The sequence below is a fragment of the Myxocyprinus asiaticus genome, chromosome 31 (genome assembly GCF_019703515.2).
Source record: "Myxocyprinus asiaticus isolate MX2 ecotype Aquarium Trade chromosome 31, UBuf_Myxa_2, whole genome shotgun sequence".
In the NCBI taxonomy this organism is placed as follows: Eukaryota; Metazoa; Chordata; class Actinopteri; order Cypriniformes; family Catostomidae; genus Myxocyprinus; species Myxocyprinus asiaticus.
The window spans coordinates 14,888,345-14,913,676 of record NC_059374.1 but is presented as its reverse complement, the minus strand read 5'-3'; the positions used below and the strand labels follow the sequence as shown (position 1 = coordinate 14,913,676).

The following is a 25,332-nucleotide window of genomic DNA, read 5'->3' as shown; positions in this document are numbered from 1 at the left end:
TCTATGGGCCCAAAGGTCCAGAAGGGCCCACAACAAATACAAAACTGTATTTTTTTAATAGGTATGTGCCCCAGAGCAATATATTGTCAGGGGGCCCAGAATTTCTTGCTATGGTACTGCCTCGTTGTAAAGTGTTACCATTTTATTTTAATTTTAGTAACAACAACTGGTATTTTGGTGGAATTTATGGTTAGTATGATCAGGGTTGGGGAGTAACGGAATACATGTAACGGGATTACGTATTTAAAATACAAAATATAAGTAACTGTATTCCACTACAGATACAGTTTAAATCATTGGTAATTATAATACAGTTACATTCAAAAAGTATTTTGATTACTGAAGAGATTACTTTGCATTTTGTTTAATTTAATATTTAGTCCTTTCAGATGAAAAACATTTATACATATAAATGATGCGATCCTTGAGTAATCAAATTACATTTTACAGCACGTATTCTGTAATCTGTAGTGGAATACATTTCAAAAGTAACCCTCCCAACCCTGAGTATAATACATATTTTCAGAGACTATTTAGGCTATCCCCAGATGGAACACTTGTATTAAAATGAACGAGAGAAATTTAAAGCCTAATATGGCCGATGTTGAAAAGAAAGTCCCGCCTTACAGGGAAAAGAGCCAATCACCTTTTACAGCACGTTTACAGATTACAGACATCGCCTGTCAATCAACTCTAGAACACGCATGCGCATTAGCTAGACCAGCCTGAAAAATTACGTTTTAGCGTGATCTGAGCTTAAGAAGCGCAATTTATAAATGTATGTTTGTCAGATTTCACTGCTGATTTGAAATGTGTCCTTTCATCGTAATCTTGACCAACCGTTTTTAAGATTTTGTTCTTTCCCCCATTCAAGAAGATAAGAGCTGTACTTTAATTCCGCTTGTTTCCATAGAAAGTAGCTGCCTAACTGATATTTTTCACAACCTGACGTCAACAAACCTACATCAGCTTTATTGCGTTTTGGCGCCATCTGGTGGACACACTGGGAACCGAATCACTCCCAAGAATTTGCAAAGATACATATTTAAAATGACATAGGCTTATATTTCTTGTTGAAAATGTAGCAGTATGTGACAAAGACATTTTTTTAAATGTAACAAAACTGTCAGACCATTTAAAATTGAACTGAAGACACACGAGGACGACATCATAGATGGCGCCACTTGAGTTCACATTCAGTCATGTGAACACACAGCACAGTCTTTATACACACTCGTCTGCAGTGTGAGAGTTCAGAGGCCGTTTACATGTCGTGTTAATAGAAATGGCTTCTATCATTTGGTTAACGGGTAGGCGGTTGTCTCGACTCGTTTCTCCGTTCGCTCAGGTTGTTGTGCGGCGGCCGGTTCTGCAGTATGTGTCGGCTCCAGCGCGGTCGGTTCACCGGGGGAGTGTGCGGCGTGCGGCGGAGAAAAACTCGCTGAGCCGGACACGAGTACCGGAGCAACACTTCCTCACTGAACTAGATAAAGCCGACGCGCTGGTAAACAAATACATACTCTTTAGAGAGAATGAAAAGAAACTTATTTTTAAAATGTGTCTTAACAAATGGATATGTATGTACTATGTATATTTCCCTTATATTTGCTCTGTGGTGGTACATGGTACAGAAATGGTATCAGATGGTAACACCATGGTAGTTTGATTTTATACCATGCTGTTGAATTATAAACATATTTTTATACCATGTTATTTAGGTCATTACCGTGGCGCCATGTCCAAACAACATCTACGTCTGTCTTAAAACCTTCTGATTATATTTTGTGATCTTTCTAGATGCTGCGGAAGTCTCATGAAACAGGTGAGATGATAAACAATATGGATTAATGAATCACAAATTAGATCAGTGATCTAACAAGCCCAAAATAAGCCATTTTTTCCTGGTGTGGTGGATTTGTCAGCATAGAAATCATAATAAGCAGTTAATTAAAAGTTAAGAATAATTTTTATTACAGATCTGCTTCTGAGTCAAAACCCGGCAGCATCAAATCTGTATTAATGCATCATATCTAACAATTATTCAGTGAAGATAGCTGTTAAAAAGTTCTTCATTTAGAGAATGTGGCATCCACAATGGGCAATTAAACAAAGAAATGTGTGATTCAGCAGTTTCCTTAAGGATCAAAGCACATATTTCATATATTTTGGGCAACATGAAGTGGTGTAGTTAAATAATGTACTGAGATAAACCCTTTGACCTTTAGTTTCATGAAAAAAAAATATCGGAACAAAATTAACCAGTTATAACCAGCATTTAAAAATAAAGTTTTCACTCCGGAACAATTGAAAATCACTTTGTTCCGGTTTTCGGTTACGTTCTACAAAAAAAAAAAAAAAAAAATTTCGTTTTCATTCTTTGTAGTCCAATCACTAAAATGAAGATTCAGACAATTTTGTAACTCAAATATCTTTTTTTTTTGGTACAGAGAATTAATATAAGCGCTTCAACAAAAATAAGAGCTGCACATTTCTGCTTTTAACCATCCGGAACGCCTTTCCCCATAGACTTCCATTGTAAGTGTATTACTGTAAACGCGATTTTGTTTGTTTTTACTCACTGCCTGAATTTGTATTGAACCCAGATCATTCCTTTCATGCTTCATCTTGTCTATGCAATGAATCTAAGCAAATATGGTTTGTTTTTATTGCAGGATTTTTGTCCTGGTTCCGGAATGGTTTGCTGGCGACAGGCATTGGAGTTATTGCCTTTGTACAGAGTGATGTGGGCAGAGAGGCGGGATATGGTACTTATTTCTTTCTTTCTACTCTTTCCCCCTATGTTTTTCTTCTGGCAATTCTTTTTGCTCTCCTTATTTTCTTGCATTATCTAAAGAAGTTTGAACTGAAAAGTCATTTGAATCTGTAAAAAAAAAAAAAAGAGATGTGAATGAAAGTGCTCTCTTTTCAGTTACAAGTCTCATGATTTACAGGGGTCATGTCATGAGGAATCAAATTTTCCTTGATATTTTGACATATAAGAGGTCATTCTACTACGTATTAAAACATGTTGTAAATTTCAGAACTCAAAATTTAATCCCCAATAAAAGCATTTATTAAATCCAAGGTGCAAAAACGCCTCGTTCTCTACTGCGAGAACTGCTCTGAATATTTCATATGTCATGACTATTTGATAGTTTATGGCGCTGCTGTGCTTATAGTAAGTGAGCAGTTTAATATATTCTGATGCAATGTGCTGAATGTCCGTTATGTGTAAACCCTGAAATTTAGTTTTATAATGTTGTGGAGCTTGTTCATTCTCTTCCGACTGAGTTTCAAATATGGCTGTATTCAAGGGGCTGCACGTTGTTAGCCAATGATCGTTTTCATTGAAGTAAAAGGAGGTGCTAAGGCCAAAACCAAGCGTTACAGACAGAGAGCCAGAGACAGGATAGAAATTATCATATATTTCTAAATAAGGACTAGGGATGGGCACGAGTAGTTGTGTACTCGGGTACTCGGACGTGGCAGCAATGATCAATCATGAAAACGATGATCGATAGTGATCATGCATGATATGACTTTTCACTTAATTCGAAATTCAGTGACAATTACCTGACAACTAAACACAAACATCTCAAAGAGGGAGCTTATTTTTAATTTTGAGACTGATTACGTTGTGATTTTGAGGGGTACACTGATTATCAGAGACGTCTCATAGCAACCAAACTGATATACGACGCTGCAATGCTATTGTTATGATAATGAAAAGTGTAATTAACCATGTTTTGAACACCTGCCTCTGCAAAACATTTGCTAAACACGTTTTATTATCATTTAATGTAAGAACTTTGACTTGTTAATGGATATTATTTAATAAAAGTGAATGTTTGTCACTGACTGTAAACCTCCCTTCCCTGGGTGGCGTCATGTTTGCGTGATGTATCACACACCTGCCTCTCGACAAAATGAATGAAGATTTCCGCACGAGTTTCCAAGTTAGATGTCCGATATAATGTGTCATTCCGTTGCACTTTCCCCAGTTGAAAGGTGGAAATTCCGACTCTCCGAGTTGAATGGAACACTTCATGAATCACAGCAAACACAATACGGAGCATCAAGGCTTTCCCCACAAGAGCGAAAACTTGGACGCACGCACGCACACACACACACACACACACACACACACACACACACACACACACACCAGGCAGTATGGCAGTGGACTCAACGGGCTGAAGCAGCGCATATACAGCAGGTGAGTGTTTCAAACACTTTGACAGAGCGCAGCTGAATGGAACAGAACGCAGCATCTTCAAAACTGAACTTCAACTTAACACTCATATTAAAAATGCGATGGTTATGGCGTCTCCTCATATGCCAAATGCGATTTTGAAAATAGACGATTCAGACAGTCTCTAAAAAATCTGGTGTGCGCTTACTAAAATTACTACGGTAACCTGAAGGATGAACAGACAGACGCGCATTGTGCACATTCTTTTATTGCGTTTGGCAGAGAATCTTCACATAAAGACAAAATATGATGCGTTATGTTTTGATTATGCAATCTTTTGTACATTTTGTAACAGATTATTTTATAACAGCCTATAATAATGAATAGACAATACACTGGAACAACAAGACACAATGCAGCAGCTATAGACGTTTGTCAGACATGTTGCTATTATAAATATAAAGTTATGAACATGTCATTGCCCCTCAAGTACTCGACGAGTACTCGAGTAGACAAAATGACTAAAATGCCCATCCCTAATAAGGACTGTTTTGGTGCAAAAAAAAAAAAAAAAAAAACTCTACTAAAATGATCAGTGGACCTCAGGGAAGATAATAGAATTATATATGTATATAACAAAAGAATATGTCATGACCCCTTTAAGTTTCCTTTCTTTTTTTTTACTGCATCAAATCTTTTTTAATTTTTCTTTTTAGCACCAAGTCTCAGGTTTCAAATGTCAAGTTATTTTCAGTAAGCAAACATAATTTTTCAGGTTACAATTTTAAATATAAATAAAAAAATAAAAAAAATAATTTTACTTTTTTGCTATTTTGAAATGGGGGTGTGGATATGAAAACTGGGCGTGGCATCTGAATAGTAATTAGCTAGATGATGTCACCCACCTTTGTAATATTACGAAGTTAGAAAACTAGCAAGAGGGTAAAGGTTCGGATTAACTCGCAAACTACATATCAAATGATTAGCCTATGTCAAATAATTTAATTGGCTGATATGTTGTTTGTACACAAAAAAAAATCTTGTTGTATCAACTTGAAAAAGTAAGTGCTCGTGTGCCTTAAAATTTTAAGTTGTGTCAACTTATGAGCGAAAGTTGTTTAAACGGAACATAGAGATGACTTAAATCAATATAAATTCTTATATGAGCTTAAAGTCTTTTTTGATTAAACTTGACATACTTATTTCAATCAAGTTCAGTTACTTATATTATAAGTTAATAATATTGATACCCATTGTCAGAGGTATAATAAACTGCCATTTGATGGTAAATGGCCAGTTGTTGATCAGAGACAAACTTCGGATCCCTTTTCTTGTATTTAGATCCGAGTTTTTTGATGAAAATATGAGCTTTGAATTATTGCTACATGACAAATAACTGAAAATGACAACAAACTACAGCATATATAAAAGCACTGAACAATAATAAAAAAAAAAGACAGTTAAACTGCAATTTGCATAGTTTATTCATGCCGCAGTGCATGTTGGGAATCCGATTACGTGAGTGTGATGTGCGTAGTTCTCTTGACTTATATTTTTTATTTCAGCTGAATAGTTTTACTTAGTTCAATAATTTATCACAAGTTTATCCAACAAAATCTTGGATAATTGAGGTATCTCAAGATCAATCCAGGGCTGTTATTTTAACTCTAGATTTTAAGTTATGATAACTAAAAGGTAAAATAATTTTTTACAGTATAAATTGTACCATCTATTCTTGTTTGCCACCCTGCGGCCATGTTTCATCATAGATGGGTGAAGTTATCTGGCTAATTACTATTCACATCAACATAGGGGCAACATTTTTCTAGAGGAAAAAAAAAGTGAAAGTATTAAAATTGTTATCTGAAAAACAATGTTACAGGAAAAATATTTGCTTACTGAAAATAAAACTTTAATTTTTAAAACCTGAGACTTGGGTAAAAAAAAAAAAAAAATTTGAAACTTTAAATAGAATATTTGTTGAAAAAAGAAAATAAGACTTGAAACTGAGGACTTGTAAGCAGCCTAGTTGAAAAGAGATTAAAATTACTTTTTTTAGGGCTGTCAAATGATTGAAATATTTAATCGCGATTAATCACACACATTTTTTTTGTAATTAATCGCGATTAATCGCACATAAAAAAAAAAAAAAATAAAAATTAAGCGCGATTAATCGCAATATCTTTATAAACATGAGTGGACAAAATATGCTTCATCCAGATGTATTTTTCAGTCATCCACACAAAACCTACCCCACTAACAGAGCTGAACTCAGTTCAAATTATGTACAAAATATGGTAGTTGTAAGTGTATTATGACAGGATTTATTTGCTTCTTTTTATGGAGTTTTGACAGACATGCAAAAAAGTCTGCACTGTCATTTACAATTGACAACTCTGTGCAAAATACATCAAAAACTCCTTTTAGACCCCGGTCACAATTGTAACCAGTAGGATTAAATGGGTTAATGACAGCGTAGATTACCTGCAGGGTTCCAGCAATGTCTCCAACTTCTGCAATTGCTAGTGCACTATCAAACAGAGACACTGTGACAGAACCTTGGAGACAGCAGCAGGGTTTCCGTTATCTGGTAATCAGAACCGCCGCTCCCTATACGCATATTACCTAGTCTACGTAAGTCACCAACTCCCTAGGGAGGCACCAGAAACTCCACCGGCTGCCTTTACTGGCACATTAAACGTTATTCAAGGACCACACAATCGCCTCGCGCTCACACTTTCATTTTGCGCTCGCATCGCGCCTCGCAACTTTCGTAACGCGCCTCACAGTGTAAGGCAGGTGCTCAAATGGCTGCTGTCTTGCCGCTACAACGATGTTACAATGTTAGGAGCTCTATCTGTGCTTTGCGGGCATGTTCTACTGCTGTGCTACACTGATAAAATTCTTGCCGCAGGTCTCAGCATAATGTCCCCCACCATCTGTTTTCCCGACGGTCAATGCATGTGACATTAGCGGCGTTTGCTCAAATTCACCTGCTTCTCATGAACTACAGTTTATTCAAAGGGTCATATTACGTGTTAATGCCGTTAAAGTAGTGGCGTTATCTAATTTTGCGGTAACGCGTTAACTTCAACAGCACTATTTTTTCTTTTTCTTTTATTTTTCAAAAAACATTTAGTCCCTATATTAGCTCCAAAGTTCCCTCTCAGCTCTTTCTTTCATGTGTGATCAGTGTTTTAAAAGCCTCCATTTGAAAAACAAACTCAACAGTCCTGAGTGATCACTTCCTCTCCTCTCCTAGCGTTCTTCATCCTGGGAGGAGTGTGCGTGTCGTTCGGTGGCGCGTCATACATTGGCAGTCTTCTGACCCTACGGAGGATCATGCTGCTCTCGCTGCCCGCTGTGCTGCTTCACACGGCTGTGGTGTCCAGCGCTGCCCTCTTCTGGCTGTGTGCGGTATCACTCTACATCGGCCGCCTGGAGGTGGAGATTATTCACGACGATGAAGACGAGCGTGGAGGAGATGACGCTGGGGAGTGTGCCGACTGCAGGGCGCGACGCGAGAGACGTGGTGCTGAAAATAAAGGCCAAGAGAAGTGAGAGAAGAGGAGAATCTAAGTTGAAATAACCTTTGTACTCTGACCAAGGACCAGACCTCTTTATTCATAAGCTGTTTAAACTGCTTTAAAGGAACAGTTCACCCATAAATGAAAATTCTGCCATCATGCACTTATGTTGTTTCAAAACCTGTATGACTTTCTTTCATCAGTAGAATACAAAAGGAAATGTTAGATAGTAGCCTCAGTCACCATTCACTTTCATAGCATCTTTTTTATCATACAGTGAAAGCCTTGAGTGTTCCACAGAAGAAAGTTAGTCACACAGATTTGAAACAGTATTAGGGTAAATGTGTAAATGTGAACCGTTCCTTTAATAGAAAAGCAAAAACTGCCTTCAGGTCAGTGTAGAGTGGCGGCTTCTACCAACATTGTTTCGCAGTACTCTAATGCTTGATTTATTCGGTCGAGTGAGTATTGGTGTTTGTTATACTCTTAAATATGGGCTGTCTCTCTGGCCACAAAAGGGTCAGAGCCATAAGTGCACATTTGTCCTTTGTAACATTACTTTTTTTTTGTAGGATATGAATGCAGGAACATGAAAACAAAAGAGTGTAAATGTAAAATTGCACACACAAAAAAAATTCCTTTATCAGTGTTTTTGTCTTATTTTTCAGTAAAAATATCTTAACATTCTTTAAACAAGATACATTTGCTTTCTTTTAGCCTACTTTTACTTAAAATTTAACAAGACTTAAAATTATAGCAAAGAAAAGGTAATAAGACTTGTTTAGAATAAAAGAGAATTTATCTTGAATTCAGTAATTCTTTTTTCTAACCCCACTGGCAGACTTTAGTTTTTATTTATTTTTTTTATTTTAAAGGGATAGTTCACTCAAAAATTTAAACTCTCTCATCATTTACTCACCCTCGTGCCATCCCAGATGTGTGACTTACTTCTGCAGAACACAAAGATTTTTAGAAAAATGTCTCAGCTCTGTAGGCCCATACAATGCAAGTGAATGGTGACCAGAACTTTGAAGGTCCAAAAAGCACATAAATGCAGCACAAAAGTTACACATATGACTCCAGTGGTTAAATCTATGTCTTCAGAAGTGATATGATAGGTGTGGGTGAGAAACTTCCACATTATTCTTTTGTTTTTGGCGATTGGCATTTTTCATGCATATTGCCACCTACTGCGCAGGGAGGAGAATTCAATTTTACATAGTTAAATATTGATCTGTTTTTCACCCACACCTAATATATTGGTTCTGAAGATATGGATTTAACCACTCAGATGGAATGGATTACTTTTACGCTGTCTTTATATGCTTTCCGGTCCTTCAAATTCTGGTCCCCATTCACTTGCATTGTATGGACCTACAGAGATGAGATATTCTTCAAAAATCTTTGTTTGTGTTCATTTTTTTTGGTGATCTATCCCTTTAAGACTAAACCTCACTAAAGTTCAAAACACTTTGCCAGTGGGGTACAAAAAACTAACTGAATTTTCTGAAAACAAAATACATTTATCTTGTTTTAAAAAAATGTACATATTTTTATTGGAAAACAAGACAAAACTACTGAGTAAGTTCACAGATTTTATTTAGTGAAATGCTCCACAACTAACAGTTCTGACATAATCACTTTTATAATCTTAGGCCACGTCGTCCACACTAATACACTTTAGTTTGAAAAGGCATTGATTTTGCTACATTTATGTCTCTCACCCAGAAAATGAAGGTTTTCGAAAAAGCTCTCTAGTACAGCATACTTTGTAAAACAATGACGTTAGGACACTTGAGAGTTTTTGTGGACGTGTGGATTAGTGAGGACGTGGCCTTGCACACGTTTCTCACATAGAACTTGTTTATTCAACCAGCATTTCTGTATAATGGTTCCAAGCGAACTATTTTTCATCCCTTTACACCCTGATCAGGTTGAGTTTAAAAAAAATATTTTTTATAATTACCTCATGTCTGTCACAATTCAGTTCTGATTTTCTGCGCTAGTGGACGCAGTCGAACTCTGTACAATCATGCCTTCCATATTTAATTGGAAGAGATGGCATTCTCCATTGAACTTTGCTTCGAATAGACTTCTAGACATCTTAATGTCCTAACTTATAGTTTTCTCTCAACAGAGGTACCAATCCATAACAATCTTTGCTCATTTTTCATGAATGAATCCAAAGTCCAGATATTAGTGAACCTTTTTTTTGAGATACACTGATTCACTGTATGGGAGCATCTGTCTGGAGTGTTTGTACTCCTGTGCATGTTTACGTTTAATCAGTTCTGTGAAATGTATGACTTATCCATGCTGGCTAGTTTTCCTTTTTAAACCAATACAAAAATTGTTAGAATACAAGTAGGAATAGTTCAATCTTGTAAAATGACCTTTTCCTAATTAAATTGTTGTCAGTTGCATTATTGAATAATCATTTGTCCTATCTGCTATTGTTGAAAACCTGTTAGTGGTGGAATGTTCCTTGTTCAAAACGGATTAAGATCTGTGACATATTGTGGATTACCATGGATTATAATTTGTACTCATCCTGCTGTTAAACGTAAAAGCCAACAAAAAAAGATATTAAAAGGGCATTTTTTAAACCCCATTCACTTCCATTGTAAGTGCCTTACCGTAACCATGATTTTTTTTTCTTCTTTTTTTTTATAAATGGGGGATGTCAGTTATTTTTTGATGTAAAAAATATTAAATTAAATTGTTGTGAACCTGGAACATTCCTTTAAGATCCTTCCAACGACAGATACAAATGCATCATTTTGTGCTATTTTGTTAACTGTTAGGGGTTAATGAATTACAACTGTGCAATTGCAGTAACAAAAAGTTGGTTAAATAGTACAAAGTTAAAAAACAAAGCATGAGTGCAAGTTGTGTCAGATATCAAGGGCAGGTGGAGTCTCTGGAGAGTGGGATTCATCGTAAACCGACAGCTGTGTTGATCTGTATGCGTGCGAGCCTGCGGGGACTCTGAAACATGCGCATCGGTTCTTTCATTAGTCGTTCCACTTCTGTTTGTACATTTTCAAAGGTCTGCTTATTTATTTGATTACATATTGTAATCATTTTCATCCAAAAGATTTTGTGTTGTTGGTGATTTCTTGTCACAGTTGCTGTTGTTGTAATCAAAGACCTTGTACGAATCCTCGGAGAAATTATAGCACTTACCTGTCGGCATATAAATGGATTAAGGTATTGTTGCTGGTCGTGTTTTGAAAATTTTCTGAAACACATTTAGAATTTTGTTAGGTTTTCTTTTGATTTCAGGGGTCTTTGGGAAGACGTGAAGAGGAAAGTGATTGTCAGTGCCATGTGACTTCTGAATCTAAAGTCAGATTGGCTGAAGAGACGTTCACACTTGCACCTCTGTCATACATTCACATGTGTGACTTTTTTCATGTGTATTTCTATGTTAACGTGTAATGCAGAACCATTCTATAAAATCCAGCACTCTTTTAATCCGATGACATTCATTGGACGTTGATTGCGAGAGTTTATTATCATGAGGTTACAGACTATTTGTTTATGCATGACCTTCTGTGCTATTTACTGTACATAATGAGTCTATAAATATGTACATAAATGGGGCAACAGGACCAACTATGCAAGCACATTTGTCACCCCCCATTTCAGAGAAAGAAGGGTCTGATGTTAAAGGTGGCATGACTTAAGGTGGAAATGTCATGTTGGTGCACTTTAGAGGTTAACAGCTGACAAACTGCTCCTAATTTTCAATTTTAACTCGAATATATATGCGCCTATTAGAAGATATGTGTGCTAGCAGAATTTTTCTACAATAAGGATCTCAATTAGAGTGACATCATTAAACTTAAACAAAATACAACTAATAAAACACCTTAACTAACAAAGTGATGAACAGCAATAGCAGTATTTAACCCCTTATACTCTGGTGAATTTTTGGGCTGCTGCCTGCAATTTTTCACACTCAAATTTAAAAGCTCACCATTCACACATACTGTGGATATAAATTGGTCAATTTTTTCAGAGAACCCCCAAATAAAAAAAGACTCCAAATACTAATAAATAATATTGAAAATGTGATTTTTGAAAAAAATAATAATAATAATAATAATATATATATATATATATAGATAGATCGATATATAATCTTTTTTAATTATTATTATTATTTTCAAAAAGAACATACAATATTATTTATTAGTTTTTGGAGTCTTTTTTTTTTTATTTGGGGGTTCTCTGAAAAATATATATGTAATATATATATATATATATATTTTTTTTTGTCCCAACTTTGTAAACATGTAATTCTAGTTCTGTTCACTCTGCCTCACTTTGAAAAGTCTTATTTCATTCCACTAGATGGCAGCAAGCACTAGAATTTTTTTTTTCTCCATCATAATATACTGATCTGAAATGTAGGTGGCGCTCTAACACATTTTAGCCCTCACAGATGTGCTCGTCCATAGACATTCAGTCTAATTTTCAGTTCATGTACTACCCCCATTGTTTCATTGAATTTTTTTCAGTTATTTTTATATAAAACACCTTAACTAACAAAGTGATGAACACCAATAGCAGTATTTAACTAAATATTTTAACTAGAAAAAAGATGTAATAAAGTGCAATGGGCCAAATTCATGACACACATGCAGAACTAATTTCTTTGTTCAGAACTAATCATTGATAAATACTTGCTTAAGTAAATTGAATGTGACCATTTATGTTAGATGGTTTTACAAGTGATTTATGGTTGTTTTTTTCAACCATCATTGCTTTTCATTTGGTACTTTTCACTTTTTTTTTTTTTTTTAATTCACTTTTGTGCACAGATTTGATTGTTTTAGCCTTGTCCCACACCCAGAGTTTCAATATTAAACTATCAAAATCCATTATACAAATTATAACATGTTTAAAACTATGCTAATTAAAACAGAGTGAAATAAACATAAGCCATTTCAGTGTTCATGTATTGTGTGAAAATTATGTCCATATTTTTTTTCCAAAAATTATGACAGTTCCATAGTTGTGGCACAATTTCCACCACACCAAACTATTTTACCAAACAATTAAAAAAAAGTTTTTGTACTTTTTAACCAAGTTGACAAAAGTGTCAGTAGCTATGTTTCCATCCAGCATGGACTTTGAATGATTGGTCCACACTTCCTTTTTTACTATAAATCTGCACTTTCAATTTCAGATGTGAAAGTGAAACTAAACCGGTGCCACATATGACTTTCAGATGTGAAAGTGAGAGTGTAGTAAAAAAGGATTAACATCCCAGATGTGTGACTTACTTTCTTTTGCAGAAAACAAATAAATATTTTTAGAATTATATTTTAGCTCTGCAGGTCCTTACAATGCAAGTGAATGGTGATCAGACATTTGTAGTGCCAAAAATCACATAAAGGAAACATAAAAGTCATCCATATGACTCCAGTGGTTAAATACATATTTAAGTATTTTTTTACTACAAATCTCCACTTTCACTTACAGATAAGAAAGTGAAACTAAACAGTTACCACATGTGGCTTTTAGACGTAAAAGTGAAAGTGGAGATTTAGAGTAAAAAAATACTTAATATTGATCTGATTCTCACCTACACCTATCATATCGCTTCTGAAGATAAGGATTTAAACACTGGAGTCGTATGGATTACTTTTATGCTGCCTTTATGTGCTTTTTTGATTTTCAAAGTTCTTGCCACCATTCACTTGCAGTATATGGACCTACAGAGCTGAGATATTCTTCTAAAAATCTTCATTTGTGTTCAACAGAAAAAAGTAAGTCATACACATCTGAGATGGCATGAGGGTGAGTAAATAAAGTATTTAGCGCTGCTACTTTTAGTTATATTCCCCAACACTGCAAGCTAAAGAAGGGAAGTGAAACCATGCCAGACATTCTCTATTCTTGCCTATTTTAAAGCTCCTCCTCATCGTCTGGTGTTTTGGTGCAGTTTGTTAGTTACTGATTCTGGGCTTGTCTCAGTGCAGTAGGCCCGCGGTCTGTCTGTCTCTCTCCGAGTGGGCTCATCTCTGTTTCACATTCAGGGCGTCTACAAGGGCTGCCAAATGGCTAAAGGGCACAGTGCCCAAACATGGATCTCCACCACCTAAACTTCTCACCTGTGTTACATGAACAGTTCATAATCACACAGACCTGCATTTATATCATATAAATGTATGTAGGAACTAGTATGTTATAGCAGATGTGTGTAATTTTTTCAGTGTTAAAATTTCTTAATGTATCCCAACTTTAGCCCATTTTTAGGTTGATTTCACCTTTTAGTGTAACACTGTTTAAGCATCCCATCCAGCCCGACACAGCAACACTGGTTCGACTAATGGCATGAGTTTGGGGCGGGACTATCTGTTTGTACAGCCAATGATAGACGGTGAGTTTTCTGGAATCTGTTTGAAAACAGATTGGTGATTATTTTTGCAATTCCGTTTGGTGGTGCACAAATGACACACTTCAGCTTTAAACTGAAAATTAAACTGCCATTGTCGAAAGATGAATTTGTAACAAGATCACTGAAAACGTGAATATATATATAATTTTTTTCTGTATTGCTCTATCACCTCAATTGCCTGTAAAAGTCAAATGACTCCTGTTTACATGCCAGTTAAGATGAGCGTGGAGGATATTTTAGAGGAGAAACTTTGGGTCTCAGCCGAGTTATTGTATGCGCACGCACACGGTCCGGCCATTCGCCTTTTCTCCCCAACAACTGTGCTTATTTGGTATGCAATTCCTTTACTCGTCAAGAGGGAATGATCCTCACACTAATGAACTGAGGCCTGCCACTTGAATGTAAAACAGGTTTAAACCTGTCTTCAATGTCAGAGCCCCTCCCTGGGGTTTCTTGAAACAACACAACACCATCGCTTACAGCAGCACGCTCTGCGTTTCAATCACAACGTCTGCCTTTGTCTTGACCCTCCGGCCTATTAATCTGACAGCGGGCTACTCACCGACTCCGCTTCAAAGACACGGGCCGAGAGTTATGAATCTGTACACGAATTATGATGAACGCCAATCAGAAGGCTTTATTGTGAGTGCAGAGGAAGAGTTGACAGAGTTGGGTAGCTTACATGTTCTCCCAGAGGGAGCTGTTGTAGAAGCAGCTTATCACATCAATCCAATCCATGATCTTTCATCTTTTCTTTCTTTTCCTCCTCTTTTGAACTTGTTAACATGGACCGCTGTGGGTTGCCAAATTTACACAAGATAATAGCTGATTGTTAATCCTTTTGAATGTTCACTTTTCAAATCGGAAAGCAATCCCCTTTACGCTATTCAAGACATACACTGACTTCAAATGTTTGAAAGTTTTGAAGCATGCAACTGGTGTGAAAAACGGCTTCAAAACAAGACTGATGACAAAAATGACATAAAAAAGTGCTCCATTACTGGAATAAAGTTTATTGTTGTAATTTGGATTATCATAATAATCTTTACAGGGTATCATTTTCATGTAATGCTCATGGCGCTGTATATTCACAAACATCATAAAGAAGTTAGAGTCACAGTGATGGCAAAGGTTAAGGTAACACCATGTGCTGATGTTATAGGACTGACTCTCGTAATTATTTACACATTCATCCTCAAGTCACAAATACAAATAAAGATCATCTCATATCATTTAGTGCTACTGAAAACCACTTACATCTGATAATACTGCATGGGCAGAGAAACGCACATACACAAAAACAAACAACCAAAGACCCAGAAAATGGCGAAGCTTTTATTTGTCCTCATGATTGATGCAATTACTGTTTATTGAATCCTGTTATCTTCATTGTGAATTCATTAGTTAGCAAAACTTGATAATTTTCATGGTCTGTTATGTCTGTGAATGAGTTTGAATTCTCACTGTAATGCGAGATCAGGCTGAGGCAGCACTGTGATTGGATGGAAGCATTCCTTCTTATGAATAATGACATATTAGTGTACTCTACTTCCAACCACAACTCAGAGTTTACACATTACCTTATATTCTGTGACATTGCTTCAACTTTCGATTTTAAACCAGAAAAAGGCAATGGCTCAGTAAAATGAAAAAATAACCACTTTCCCCTTAACAATAAATATAACGAAGGCTATAATTGTTTTTAATGATGTGCAACCTGTACATATCCGTTAACATCTAAAAAAATGTGCTTTGGGGTTTCTTGACCCTTTAAAGGAATTCAAAATTCAAAAATGAAAATTCTCTACTTTTTTGAGTTTGTAGACACATTTGGCCTTTTTTGCGCTTGAAAACAATGGGGAAAATGGAAACAAACAGCCTCAGCATTTTGCTAAACTACTTTTGTGTTGACGACAGAATTTTCATATTTGGATGAACTATCCCTTAGCTCTGCAGTCCTTTAGTGACCACCATTTCATGCCAGGTACAAACCTACATTTTTATGTCCGAGGAAGCCAATTCTGGAACTTTAGCCACTGATTCTTGAAGAATAAGTCTTTAAAGATTTTTGCACTTACAACTTTAACTCAAAATAGGTCTATTTTAGTTGAAGGTTTCTGAAACAAAAGAATGTTATAAAAACACATCTAAAAGTAGACCATGTCTTAAACCCTGACTCCGTTCCAAACCCTGAGTGAGCTGCCTTGCTTGGATGGTAGCATGTTGCTAAGATAACAACATAATACTATAATCAGCACAAAAATGACAGTACTGAATGAAATATATTTATACTAATTTTTTTGGATGAATTTCTTCACAAGAGTTCATCAAAATGCATTCTGGAGTTGTCTTCTCTGTGAAGGATTCATACAATGCTGCCTTAAGCCCAAAGTATACTTCGGTGTTCCGCGTTACTGATCGCTCCATGCATAGTATGCGTTAAGCAAATTTTATCATCAGCACAGTCTGAGCGGACTGTCGGCATGCAGCCCAGATTTTCTCAATATGTGCAAAATCCTAGTCTGTGGGCTTTGTCGGCGCAGCCACCAGCCATTGTGTGGAGTGTATCGCAAAGCAGTGGCAGTGTGCATGCATCAAACGCGTTCGTATTCACTCGCAGTCAAAAGAGTATACTTTGAAAGGCAACGCGGTCAATCGGGCACGATCTGATCCAGAACGCGGTCATCCGAAGTATGCCCATGGCTTTAGAATTTGACCAAAACAAGCAATCTTAGAAGGCAGCATAATTTTGTTGCTACTGTTTGGAACTGACCTACGAGTTCTCAAAATGTTTTCTAGATTGTCAGATCACTAGGTTTTGGAACAGAGCTCCTGTGCCTTAGCTTTACATAGTGGGGTTTTATTTTTAATATCTCACCTTTATATTACTTACAATGTTCTCGCACATGGCTAGAATCTCTTGTTTTTGACCCAACTGCTGTAAACTCAATTCTTGTGGTTTTATACAGTAGGAGAACTAGAGTGCATGGTCATGGATGAAGTGCCACATGTATGCAACAATATACTATAAGTGCTTGGACATGATACATGACAAATAGACACACTTACCCAACCCACCCACCACCCCCAACAGACCCAAATTTACTTGATAGGAAAGTTAGTCTATGATACTTGTGGGTCATAGGTTTTTGGAGCCTTTGAACATATGTATTCTCCAAATGCAGTGTTGCTATATATGGCTGTGAACTTTGAATAACTCATTTTTTAAGTGATTCTTTTGTTTAAAGACAATTATCTTTTTTTTTTTTTTTTTTTTTACAAAAATCAAAATTCTACAGTGTTCAAAAGTTCTAAACTCGCATTATTAGTACAATCCCTCTGTGGACTGTGCTTTCTTGTGTATCTTTTCATTGGAATGTCTTTTTTGGCAACTGCCTGCCATGCTGCTTTTGTCCGTACTTGCATATTCCCAGGACCGCTGCCCAATGAGTAGGCCACCTTAGTGGGCCCACTCTGTAAAAAAATAAAAGATATTCAAGGCACCATTTGTGGTTCCTCAGATGCCTCACAGGTGGAGCCTTTTGGAGATCCTCCAGACACCCTTTCAGTTCCCTAAGAAACTTAGTCTTAGTTCCTGCAAGAACTATAAAAAAACTCTTAAGGTCTGTCAATGGTCCCTTCAGTAACCCCATCATAAGGGAAGGGCTTCAAGATGCTTGAGCTATGTATTTAAGTTCCTAGAGTACATAAATAGAATATCTGATGCTCCTTTAAAGGGTGCCCAGAGGTTCTTCAGAGGGTTCTGCTGGTGTGGAAGCTGAGGAACCCCAAATGGTGGCTTGAGTATCTTTAAATTTTTACTGTACAGGATAATGTTCTTAGTTCTCCCCCTGCCCACGATGAAACTCCTCCATACATCCAAATGCTCAGACCCTTTGGCCCTATTGATGACCACTAACATGTCATTGCCTGATGTCCTTCATATATTCAGTATGGCTTTAACTGTTTTGTCCAGAGAGAGGAAGACACACTAACAAATTTACACAGAAGAAACTGGAAAGGACACTGGGAAGACTGTTTGAAAAACTTTTAGTCCCTTTTTTTTTTTATTTTAATTTTAATATTTTAGCATTGTGCCCTATTCCTTATCTCTTCCACTGACTCCTCTTTTCATTATCTTCTCTCTCTCTCTCTCTCTCTATGTTCTCTCTCTCAATCCTCATCTGTCCCAGCAGCCCCCCTCAGTCCATTCATACAGAAGGGCAGATTTGGAGTAAAGGGCGGTTCCGTGGGGGAAAAGCCACTGAAGGGAGGCAGAGAAGTGATCCTCTGGAGGTGGGGGAAGAAAGCTGGAGTTTTGGCAGTGTGGTCTGAGCGGTGTCCTTGCACTGTAGGCATCTCAGGTGGGGCATAACGAATAGTACTGGGAGCATAGAGACTCTGAGGCCCCTGTGGGCCAAGAGCCAAGGGGTGAAAGAGCATACGTCCCGCCGCCCCACTCGCAGTCAGTCTCTGGAGTAGCTCAAAGTCCGGAACACACCCTCCGTGAATGGACCGATCATCTCTAGGTAGGGGCGAAGCTGAGATGGGTGGAGACATGGTTGGGGATGGTGGGTTGAACAGACCCTTGGGTTGAGCTTCAGATGGGGTGGAATTTGGGGGCTGGGAAGGTGGACTGCTGCCATTGTTTCCTCCACTGGATGCATGCAAGCTGGGCGGAGGTTGGCTCCAGCGTCTCCCAGACCCTGAACCTATACTTGTCCCCATCACCTCCTGTTCCGTCTTGATACTCGAGCTAGAACTGGTTACTATGCTCTTTAGATGCTGGATCACAGCTCGGCCATTATGGATCTCACCTGCTCCATTGGCACCATTGCCTTGTTTCAATGCCCCATTCTCACTCTTTACCCGTTTGTTGCTCGGAGTATGGTCCCACTCGTTCTCCCTCTCCTCCTCTTCTTCTACCTCACTGTCACTGACTTGGTCCAAGGAGGTAGATGGGCTTTCCTCTCTCTGCCGGAACACCTCCGACCGCCTTCTCGGCTCTGGAGGACCACTTTCAGGATCGGAATGGTGGGATCTCTTCCTGGTGTCCTCTGATTGGCTGGAAGCAGAGTGCGAGTAGGGTTCCTTCCGTTTGCGGTCTGGCTCAGTCCTAACTGCACTGCCTTTCAATGGCTGCGTGACTGTTGAACCTGGAAAAAGTATATCACTACTGTTTGGTACTGTTGAGAAACTTAATTTAACTAAAATCCAGTTAGTCGGTGTATTTATGTGGATAATTCTGTGTGAGGTTTATGCTGCGTTCCATTCAAAGTCTGATGTTGGTATCTCTTGATTCTGATCATATAGTGGTCTGTTTTCCAATGATCGAAAGATGAGATATAAAGAAATATTTATTTAGCAGATTTACAATTATCAACAGATAAAATTGTTTATAGTGTTTTACACACCTCTGCAAGCATTTACTTAGGGTATTTCCCACTTGGACCAATCGTGTGGCAGCAGTGCAGTGCATAAAATCATTCAGATATGGGTCAGAAGCTTCATCAACTAGTAACATCAACCATCAGAATGGGGAAAAAATTTGATCTCAGTGATGTCGACCGTGGCATGATTTTTGGTGCTTTGGTATTTCTGTAACTGCTGATCTCTTGGGATTTCATGCACAACAGTCTCTATTGTTTACTCAGAGTGGAGCCAAAAACATCCAGTGAGCGGCAGTTCTTGGGACGGAAACACCTTGTTGATGAAAGAGGCCAACAGAGAATGGTCAGACTGGTTTGAGCTGACAGAAAGGCTACGGTAACTCAGGTAAGCCTTCTGTGCAATTGTAGTGAGCAGAACAGCATCTCAAAATGCACAACACGTCGAACATTGAGGCGGATGGACTACAACAGCAGAAGACCACGTCGGGTTCCACTTCTGTCAGCCAAGAACAGAAAGCTGAGGCTGCAGTGTGTGCACCTGTGTACCTCAGCAGAAATCGAGATTCATCAGACTAGGCTTTTCCAGTCCTTAACTGTCCAGTTTTGGTGAGCCTGTGCCCACTGCAGACTCAGCTTTCTGTTCTTGGCTGACAGAAGGGGAACCCGATGTGGTCTTCTGCTGTTGTAGCCCATCCGCCTCAAGGTTTGACATGTCCTGCATTCTGAGATGCTATTTTGTTCACTACAATTGTACAGAGTGGTTTTCTGAGTTACTGTAGCCTTTCTGTCAGTTTGAACCTGGCCATTCTCCGCTGACCTCTCTCATCAACAGGGCGTTTCCGTCCGCAGAACTGCCGCTCACCAGATGTTTTTGTTTTTGAACCATTCTGAGCAAATTCTAGAGACTGCTGTTCATCAGAATCCCAGGAGATCAGCAGTTACAGAAATACTCAAACCAGCCCGTCTGGCACAAACTATCATTCCATGGTCGAAATCACTGAGATTTCTTCCCCATTCTGATGGTTGATGTGAACATTAACTGAAGCTTCTGACCCGTAATCTGCATGACTGCTGCCACACGATTGGCTGATTATATAATTGCATGAATAAGTAAGTGTACAGGTGTACCTAATAAAGTGGTCAGTGGGTGTCTGTCTCTTTGGATTTACCACCAAAACTTTACATGCACAGAACGGCATGTTTGTTTGTCTGCTACGGATACACATGATGTGCAAAAATGTGAAAAATGTTACCAGTTGTCTGCCGCGGGCCCGTAGATATGTTGCAAGAGATGTTAAGATTGTGAGTTGCTCTCTGAAGGCAATTTAAGCCCAGTTCACACTGTAAGATTTTTTTCTGTCCTTTAAGATTGCTGTATGTCAGACTGTATGATATCCCAGCAAATATGCCAAGACAGACTGTGACATCAACTGTCTTCTATATCATTAAAATGATGCTGCACAATCAAAAACAAGCTATAGCGCTAATTTAGTTATATTTTGCCTGGAAAACAAAAATACAATAAAAGAAAAAGACAGAGTGTTTGGAGTAAGTCATGGCTGGGTAAAAGAAGACGCCATGGAATGCCCATTCTACAACGTAAGCTCAAGGTAATTTTGATGGTATGATCATAATGTGAAGATAATGCTAGCCAACACCTTATTTGTGTTGGCATATCACATAGACAAGCTAGTACCAACATTTCTTGCTGAACATTTCTCTCTCTTGCTCCAAGTAGTGCTCCTTCCCTTCTATTGTTGTTGATTGTAGTTGATGCGTTATCAGACGATGTGTTTCTATTGGTTCTTTATTAGTCGGGTCACACCGCAGGACTTCGACCCAAAATTTCTGACAGTGTCAGAACTTCTTCGTAGGCTAAAGATCATCGTAAGGGCAATTAATCAGCCATCGGTGAGCATGTCACACTAAATGTTGTAAGATTTCACCCTACGATGACAGAAATCCTTTAGGTTTCCCGAAATTTGTCTCAGACCACAGAATCCCAGCGAAAATCGTACAGTGTGAACCAGACTTTATTTGGAGACAAGCAGGTATGAGAAATCCTTACCAAAATAATTGCGACCAGGAGCATGCAAAGATGCAAATTATACATCATCAATAACGATTCACTTCTGCAAAATAGTGCGGATTGTGTTTATAGCAGCAGCAAACCACACAAACCGTACCCCAGACCACCTGTTCAACCAGACTTGGGTGTGCACGCAAGTTCAGCAAACAGTGTTCACACCAACTACACTGGCACGAACCTGGCTGTGCACCAAAAGTACTGGTGTAAAAGCACCCTTACTATCAATTTATGTAGGAACTTTGACTCATTGATTAATTTTATATACTAAAAATGTATCATTAATTGTGCATGTTCTCCCTGGGTTCGCCAAGTTTGTACGACGTTATACACCTGCATCGGGGCAAAATCTGGGTGTAGAATTTCCAACAAAGTTTGATGTCTGACTTAAAGTGGTAAGCTATTTGCACTTTTCAAAGACGAAAGTTAGAAATTCCACCCATCTAAGTTTGAATGAAATGCAGCATTAGAACATACCTTGTGCATGTGGGGAAGTGTTGCGTGGGGAGGAGCATGCTTGATGCCGCTCTGCCCTCAGGCTTTCTGGGAGTTGTAATAAGTCCAGAGGCATGTCTGCCAGCTCTGGTCGACTGAAAATACAGATAAAAGAGAGTGAGCAGCTCTCCTTGGGGAGCTTTACACATTTGACAATCTTAACGCTAAACCTTGCTTCAGTGTTACACAGAAACTTAACCATAACTTTACACCATTTCACATAATGTTTTCCAATGATTTATTATAGCTGAATACACAAAAGGAGGTTCAACTTCAAATTGGCCTGTATTTCTACTCCATATAGTCCCTGTTCCAAAATCTAGTGAGCTGCGAATCTAGATAACATTTTAAGGCATAAGTGCTCCTCTGCAACAAAAGCTGTTCCAAAAGTTAGGCAGCAAAATGATCCTGCCTTCTTAGATACCTAATTTTGGCCAATTTCTAAAGCAGCATCGCATGTAGATGGTGGAGGAAGGGGTGTAGATTCCAGGGGGGATGGGGGGCAGGGGGCGGTAACCCTACCAATATTTATACCATGATTAATGGAAACAAGTAAATGCTTCGCACTGCAACCCCCCAATGTTTGAATATAATATTATTTGTTATTTGTGATTAATTAATAAAAACCAGAAGCATGACATCATATCCTGTCCGTTGCGGTGTCCAAAGTAATTTTGCAAGCTCAAAGCCCAGGGTGACCTTGGCTTTAGACGGTAGTTGGATGGTTTTGGAAGAACTACAGAATTTATTTCTCACAGGCAATGACTGAGAGGTGAGAGGTACACACATACCTCTTACACACACACACACACACAACAATGAACATGGCCCAGCAGGGTGCTATAGAAGTTAATTAGCTATCGTAATTACAAAGCTAATTAACTAAAACACAATTCAGCCAGAAAACTTTGACATCCATTTAGTGTAATTATATATCACCAGTCCAATTATCACTGAAATGTAGCCATTTTTTGGCCTGTTTTTGTCTGACTTCTTTTAATGTGCACGCTTGTGTGAAAAAAGATTTTCGTAGATAGATAGAGAGGAAGAGTGTTTATGAGGGCCTTTGAGGAGAATTTGTGCACATTACAGATCCCATAAAATCAAAATTAGAGTTTTGTGGTTTTTAGTCCGTGTGTGCAAGCTTTGTCACACCCAAACTTCCTGTTCCAATAAGATATACTGTATGTCAACCAAGGTTATTATTGTAAACTTTAACTAAAAGGAAAACTAAATGTAAAAAAACATTTTCATAAACTGAAATAAAAATAAAAATAAACATAATTAGAAAAACTGAAACAAAACTAAAATACATTTTCATGGCTCTGAAAAAACAAAACTAAAATAAAAATAATAGGTTTTTAAAACTTTAAACCCGCAATGACATTAACATGAAGATGCCACTAAGCGGCGATAGCACTAGAAGATGGCCTATTGCCCTCATTACATTAGCAAAGGCAGAGCGGGAGTGAATCACTACAGTACATCATAGAGAAAAGCAAAGCAGGTAGAATATCATATCATTATTACACATGTAATATGATATCATATAGACAGAATATGCTACATGGAATCTGTACATTTTACAAATATCTCAAATGCGGTTCAAATCATATGAAACAATATATAATAAAATAAAATAACATTTCATATACTAAAAGATGTTATATTGAATTTAGCTACATATTTTAATACAATGTATATGTATGTACTGTATATATATATATATATATATATATATATATATATATATATATATATATATATATATGCATGCATGTATCGCAAACCCCCCAGGTGTCCCAGTTTGAGACTTTCATAATCTGGTCACCCTATAGAAAATGCGCAAGCCGTGTCTGGGATTTCAATTATGACACATTTGAACCTTTATTGGAATGACTGTTCGTTGTGTTGCCAATGCATGATGTTAAAACAAAGAGAACAGAAACAATATAATATCCAGTAATTTATTCTGACTCCCCCCCCCACACACACACACAGTCATTTCACTCATTCTGTTTTACACCGTCAATCAGTGATTTGTTTCACATTTAATTTGGAATTGGTATAGAGTTTTGTTTGATGTTCAGTTTTCAATTGTGACCAGACTTACTTTCTCATGTCAAATGCACTAAAGAGGACTTTGAGGTAAAGTTAAATCAAAATTATGTTTTTTCTTCTACTGTAATATCAGTAATGAAATTATATGGGCTTTCCTCTCTCTTATTAAAAATGAAGATTTTTAACATTATAAGTATTATTTACAAACTGTACATTTGGGTGTCCAGCTATACAACCCACACTGCACAAATGCCTGTTTTCCCCATTCTGTATGTATCAATTGATATAAAAACTAAAACTAAATTAAAAACTAAATGTAATGAAAAACTAAAACGAAACTATAAAATATTTAAAAAATAAAACTAAACTAAAACTAACAGAACTAACAAACAAAACAAAAACTAAACTAAATTGGAGCAAAAAGTTCAAAACTAAATATATTTTTTTAAACTATTATAACCTTGATGTCAACAAGGCAGAAAACAATGCTCATCAAGCTATTTCATGGGGACTTTAACGCAACAATTTTATACAAAACCACACAAAGGCCAGTATGAAGCTCACCTGAGCACATAGTTAACCCAGATGACATTGCGCTCATGGGGTGCTTTGTTGTTAATGGACACAGTAGCGCAAGATTGAATCCATAGATACCCTCCTCTCTTCTGCAACCAGCGATAATACCCCGTCACAACCTGCCCTTTCCGCAGCACTAGGAGAACAAATTAACAAAGAAACACATATAGAGTTAGTAAAGTTAGTAAATATTAAAATTTTAGGTTTGAAAATGCAAAAGCCACTTTAAGAAAGCTAAAAATCAGCTAAATGTCTAAAACCTGGGTGCAGAGGTGAGATACACAATTTATTTATATGGCTAGGGGGCACTGTTGTCAAAATGCAAATAGCAGTTTTTAAGGTCTTCAGCTTTCCTATAACACTGGCTAAACAGACAGACACCTGTTCTACAGTATAAACATGACCTAAAATTTAGACTCTACGTTTTTCCCCTATCCATATCTATTAACCATCTATTATACAGCCGCCCTCACAAAAGCGCTTGATATACTGTATATTCACATTTCCTTCTGGTCCTATAATATAGGTTAGGACTATATACAGTCAATCTGTCATTATTGTAAAATAAACCCTAACAGTGGTTTTTAATCATC

General features: G+C 37.5%; 2 protein-coding genes across 4 annotated transcripts in view; one reads left to right on the top strand and one right to left on the bottom strand.

The window, feature by feature from the left end:
* The first annotated feature begins 1,219 nt into the window (after positions 1 to 1,219).
* On the top strand, positions 1,220 to 10,136 carry LOC127421911 (transmembrane protein 160-like). Of its 2 annotated transcripts, XM_051665130.1 has the most exons (5): positions 1,220 to 1,504; positions 1,798 to 1,822; positions 2,673 to 2,765; positions 4,002 to 4,216; positions 7,455 to 7,601. In XM_051665130.1, the coding sequence occupies exons 1-5, from the start codon at positions 1,286 to 1,288 to the stop codon at positions 7,518 to 7,520; spliced, it is 618 nt and encodes a 205-aa protein (XP_051521090.1). In that variant the 5' UTR covers positions 1,220 to 1,285; the 3' UTR covers positions 7,521 to 7,601. The 2 variants fall into 2 exon arrangements, with proteins under 2 accessions (XP_051521090.1, XP_051521089.1); XM_051665129.1 differs by lacking the exon at positions 4,002 to 4,216 and having other exon boundaries at positions 1,225 to 1,504; positions 7,455 to 10,136.
* A 7,247-nt stretch (positions 10,137 to 17,383) lies between these two features.
* Positions 17,384 to 25,332, bottom strand: part of LOC127421885 (neuronal PAS domain-containing protein 1-like) — a 71,271-nt gene continuing 63,322 nt past the window's right edge. For both annotated transcript variants that reach the window (XM_051665084.1, XM_051665085.1), the window contains exons 10-12: positions 24,728 to 24,875; positions 22,085 to 22,197; positions 17,384 to 19,287 (exon numbers count right to left, since the gene is read on the bottom strand). In XM_051665084.1, coding sequence (XP_051521044.1) covers positions 18,305 to 19,287; positions 22,085 to 22,197; positions 24,728 to 24,875 — 1,244 coding nt within the window. In that variant the 3' untranslated portion in view covers positions 17,384 to 18,304. The remainder of the gene's footprint in view (positions 19,288 to 22,084; positions 22,198 to 24,727; positions 24,876 to 25,332) is intronic.

Coding starts and splice junctions, on each gene's coding strand:
- LOC127421911 (XM_051665129.1), top strand. CDS start 1,286: ATGGCTTCTATCATTTGGTTAACGGGTAGGCGGTTGTCTCGACTCGTT. Junction 1,823..2,672: donor GCGGAAGTCTCATGAAACAG/GTGAGATGATAA, acceptor TTTTTATTGCAG/GATTTTTGTCCTGGTTCCGG. Junction 2,766..7,454: donor GGGCAGAGAGGCGGGATATG/GTACTTATTTCT, acceptor CTCCTCTCCTAG/CGTTCTTCATCCTGGGAGGA.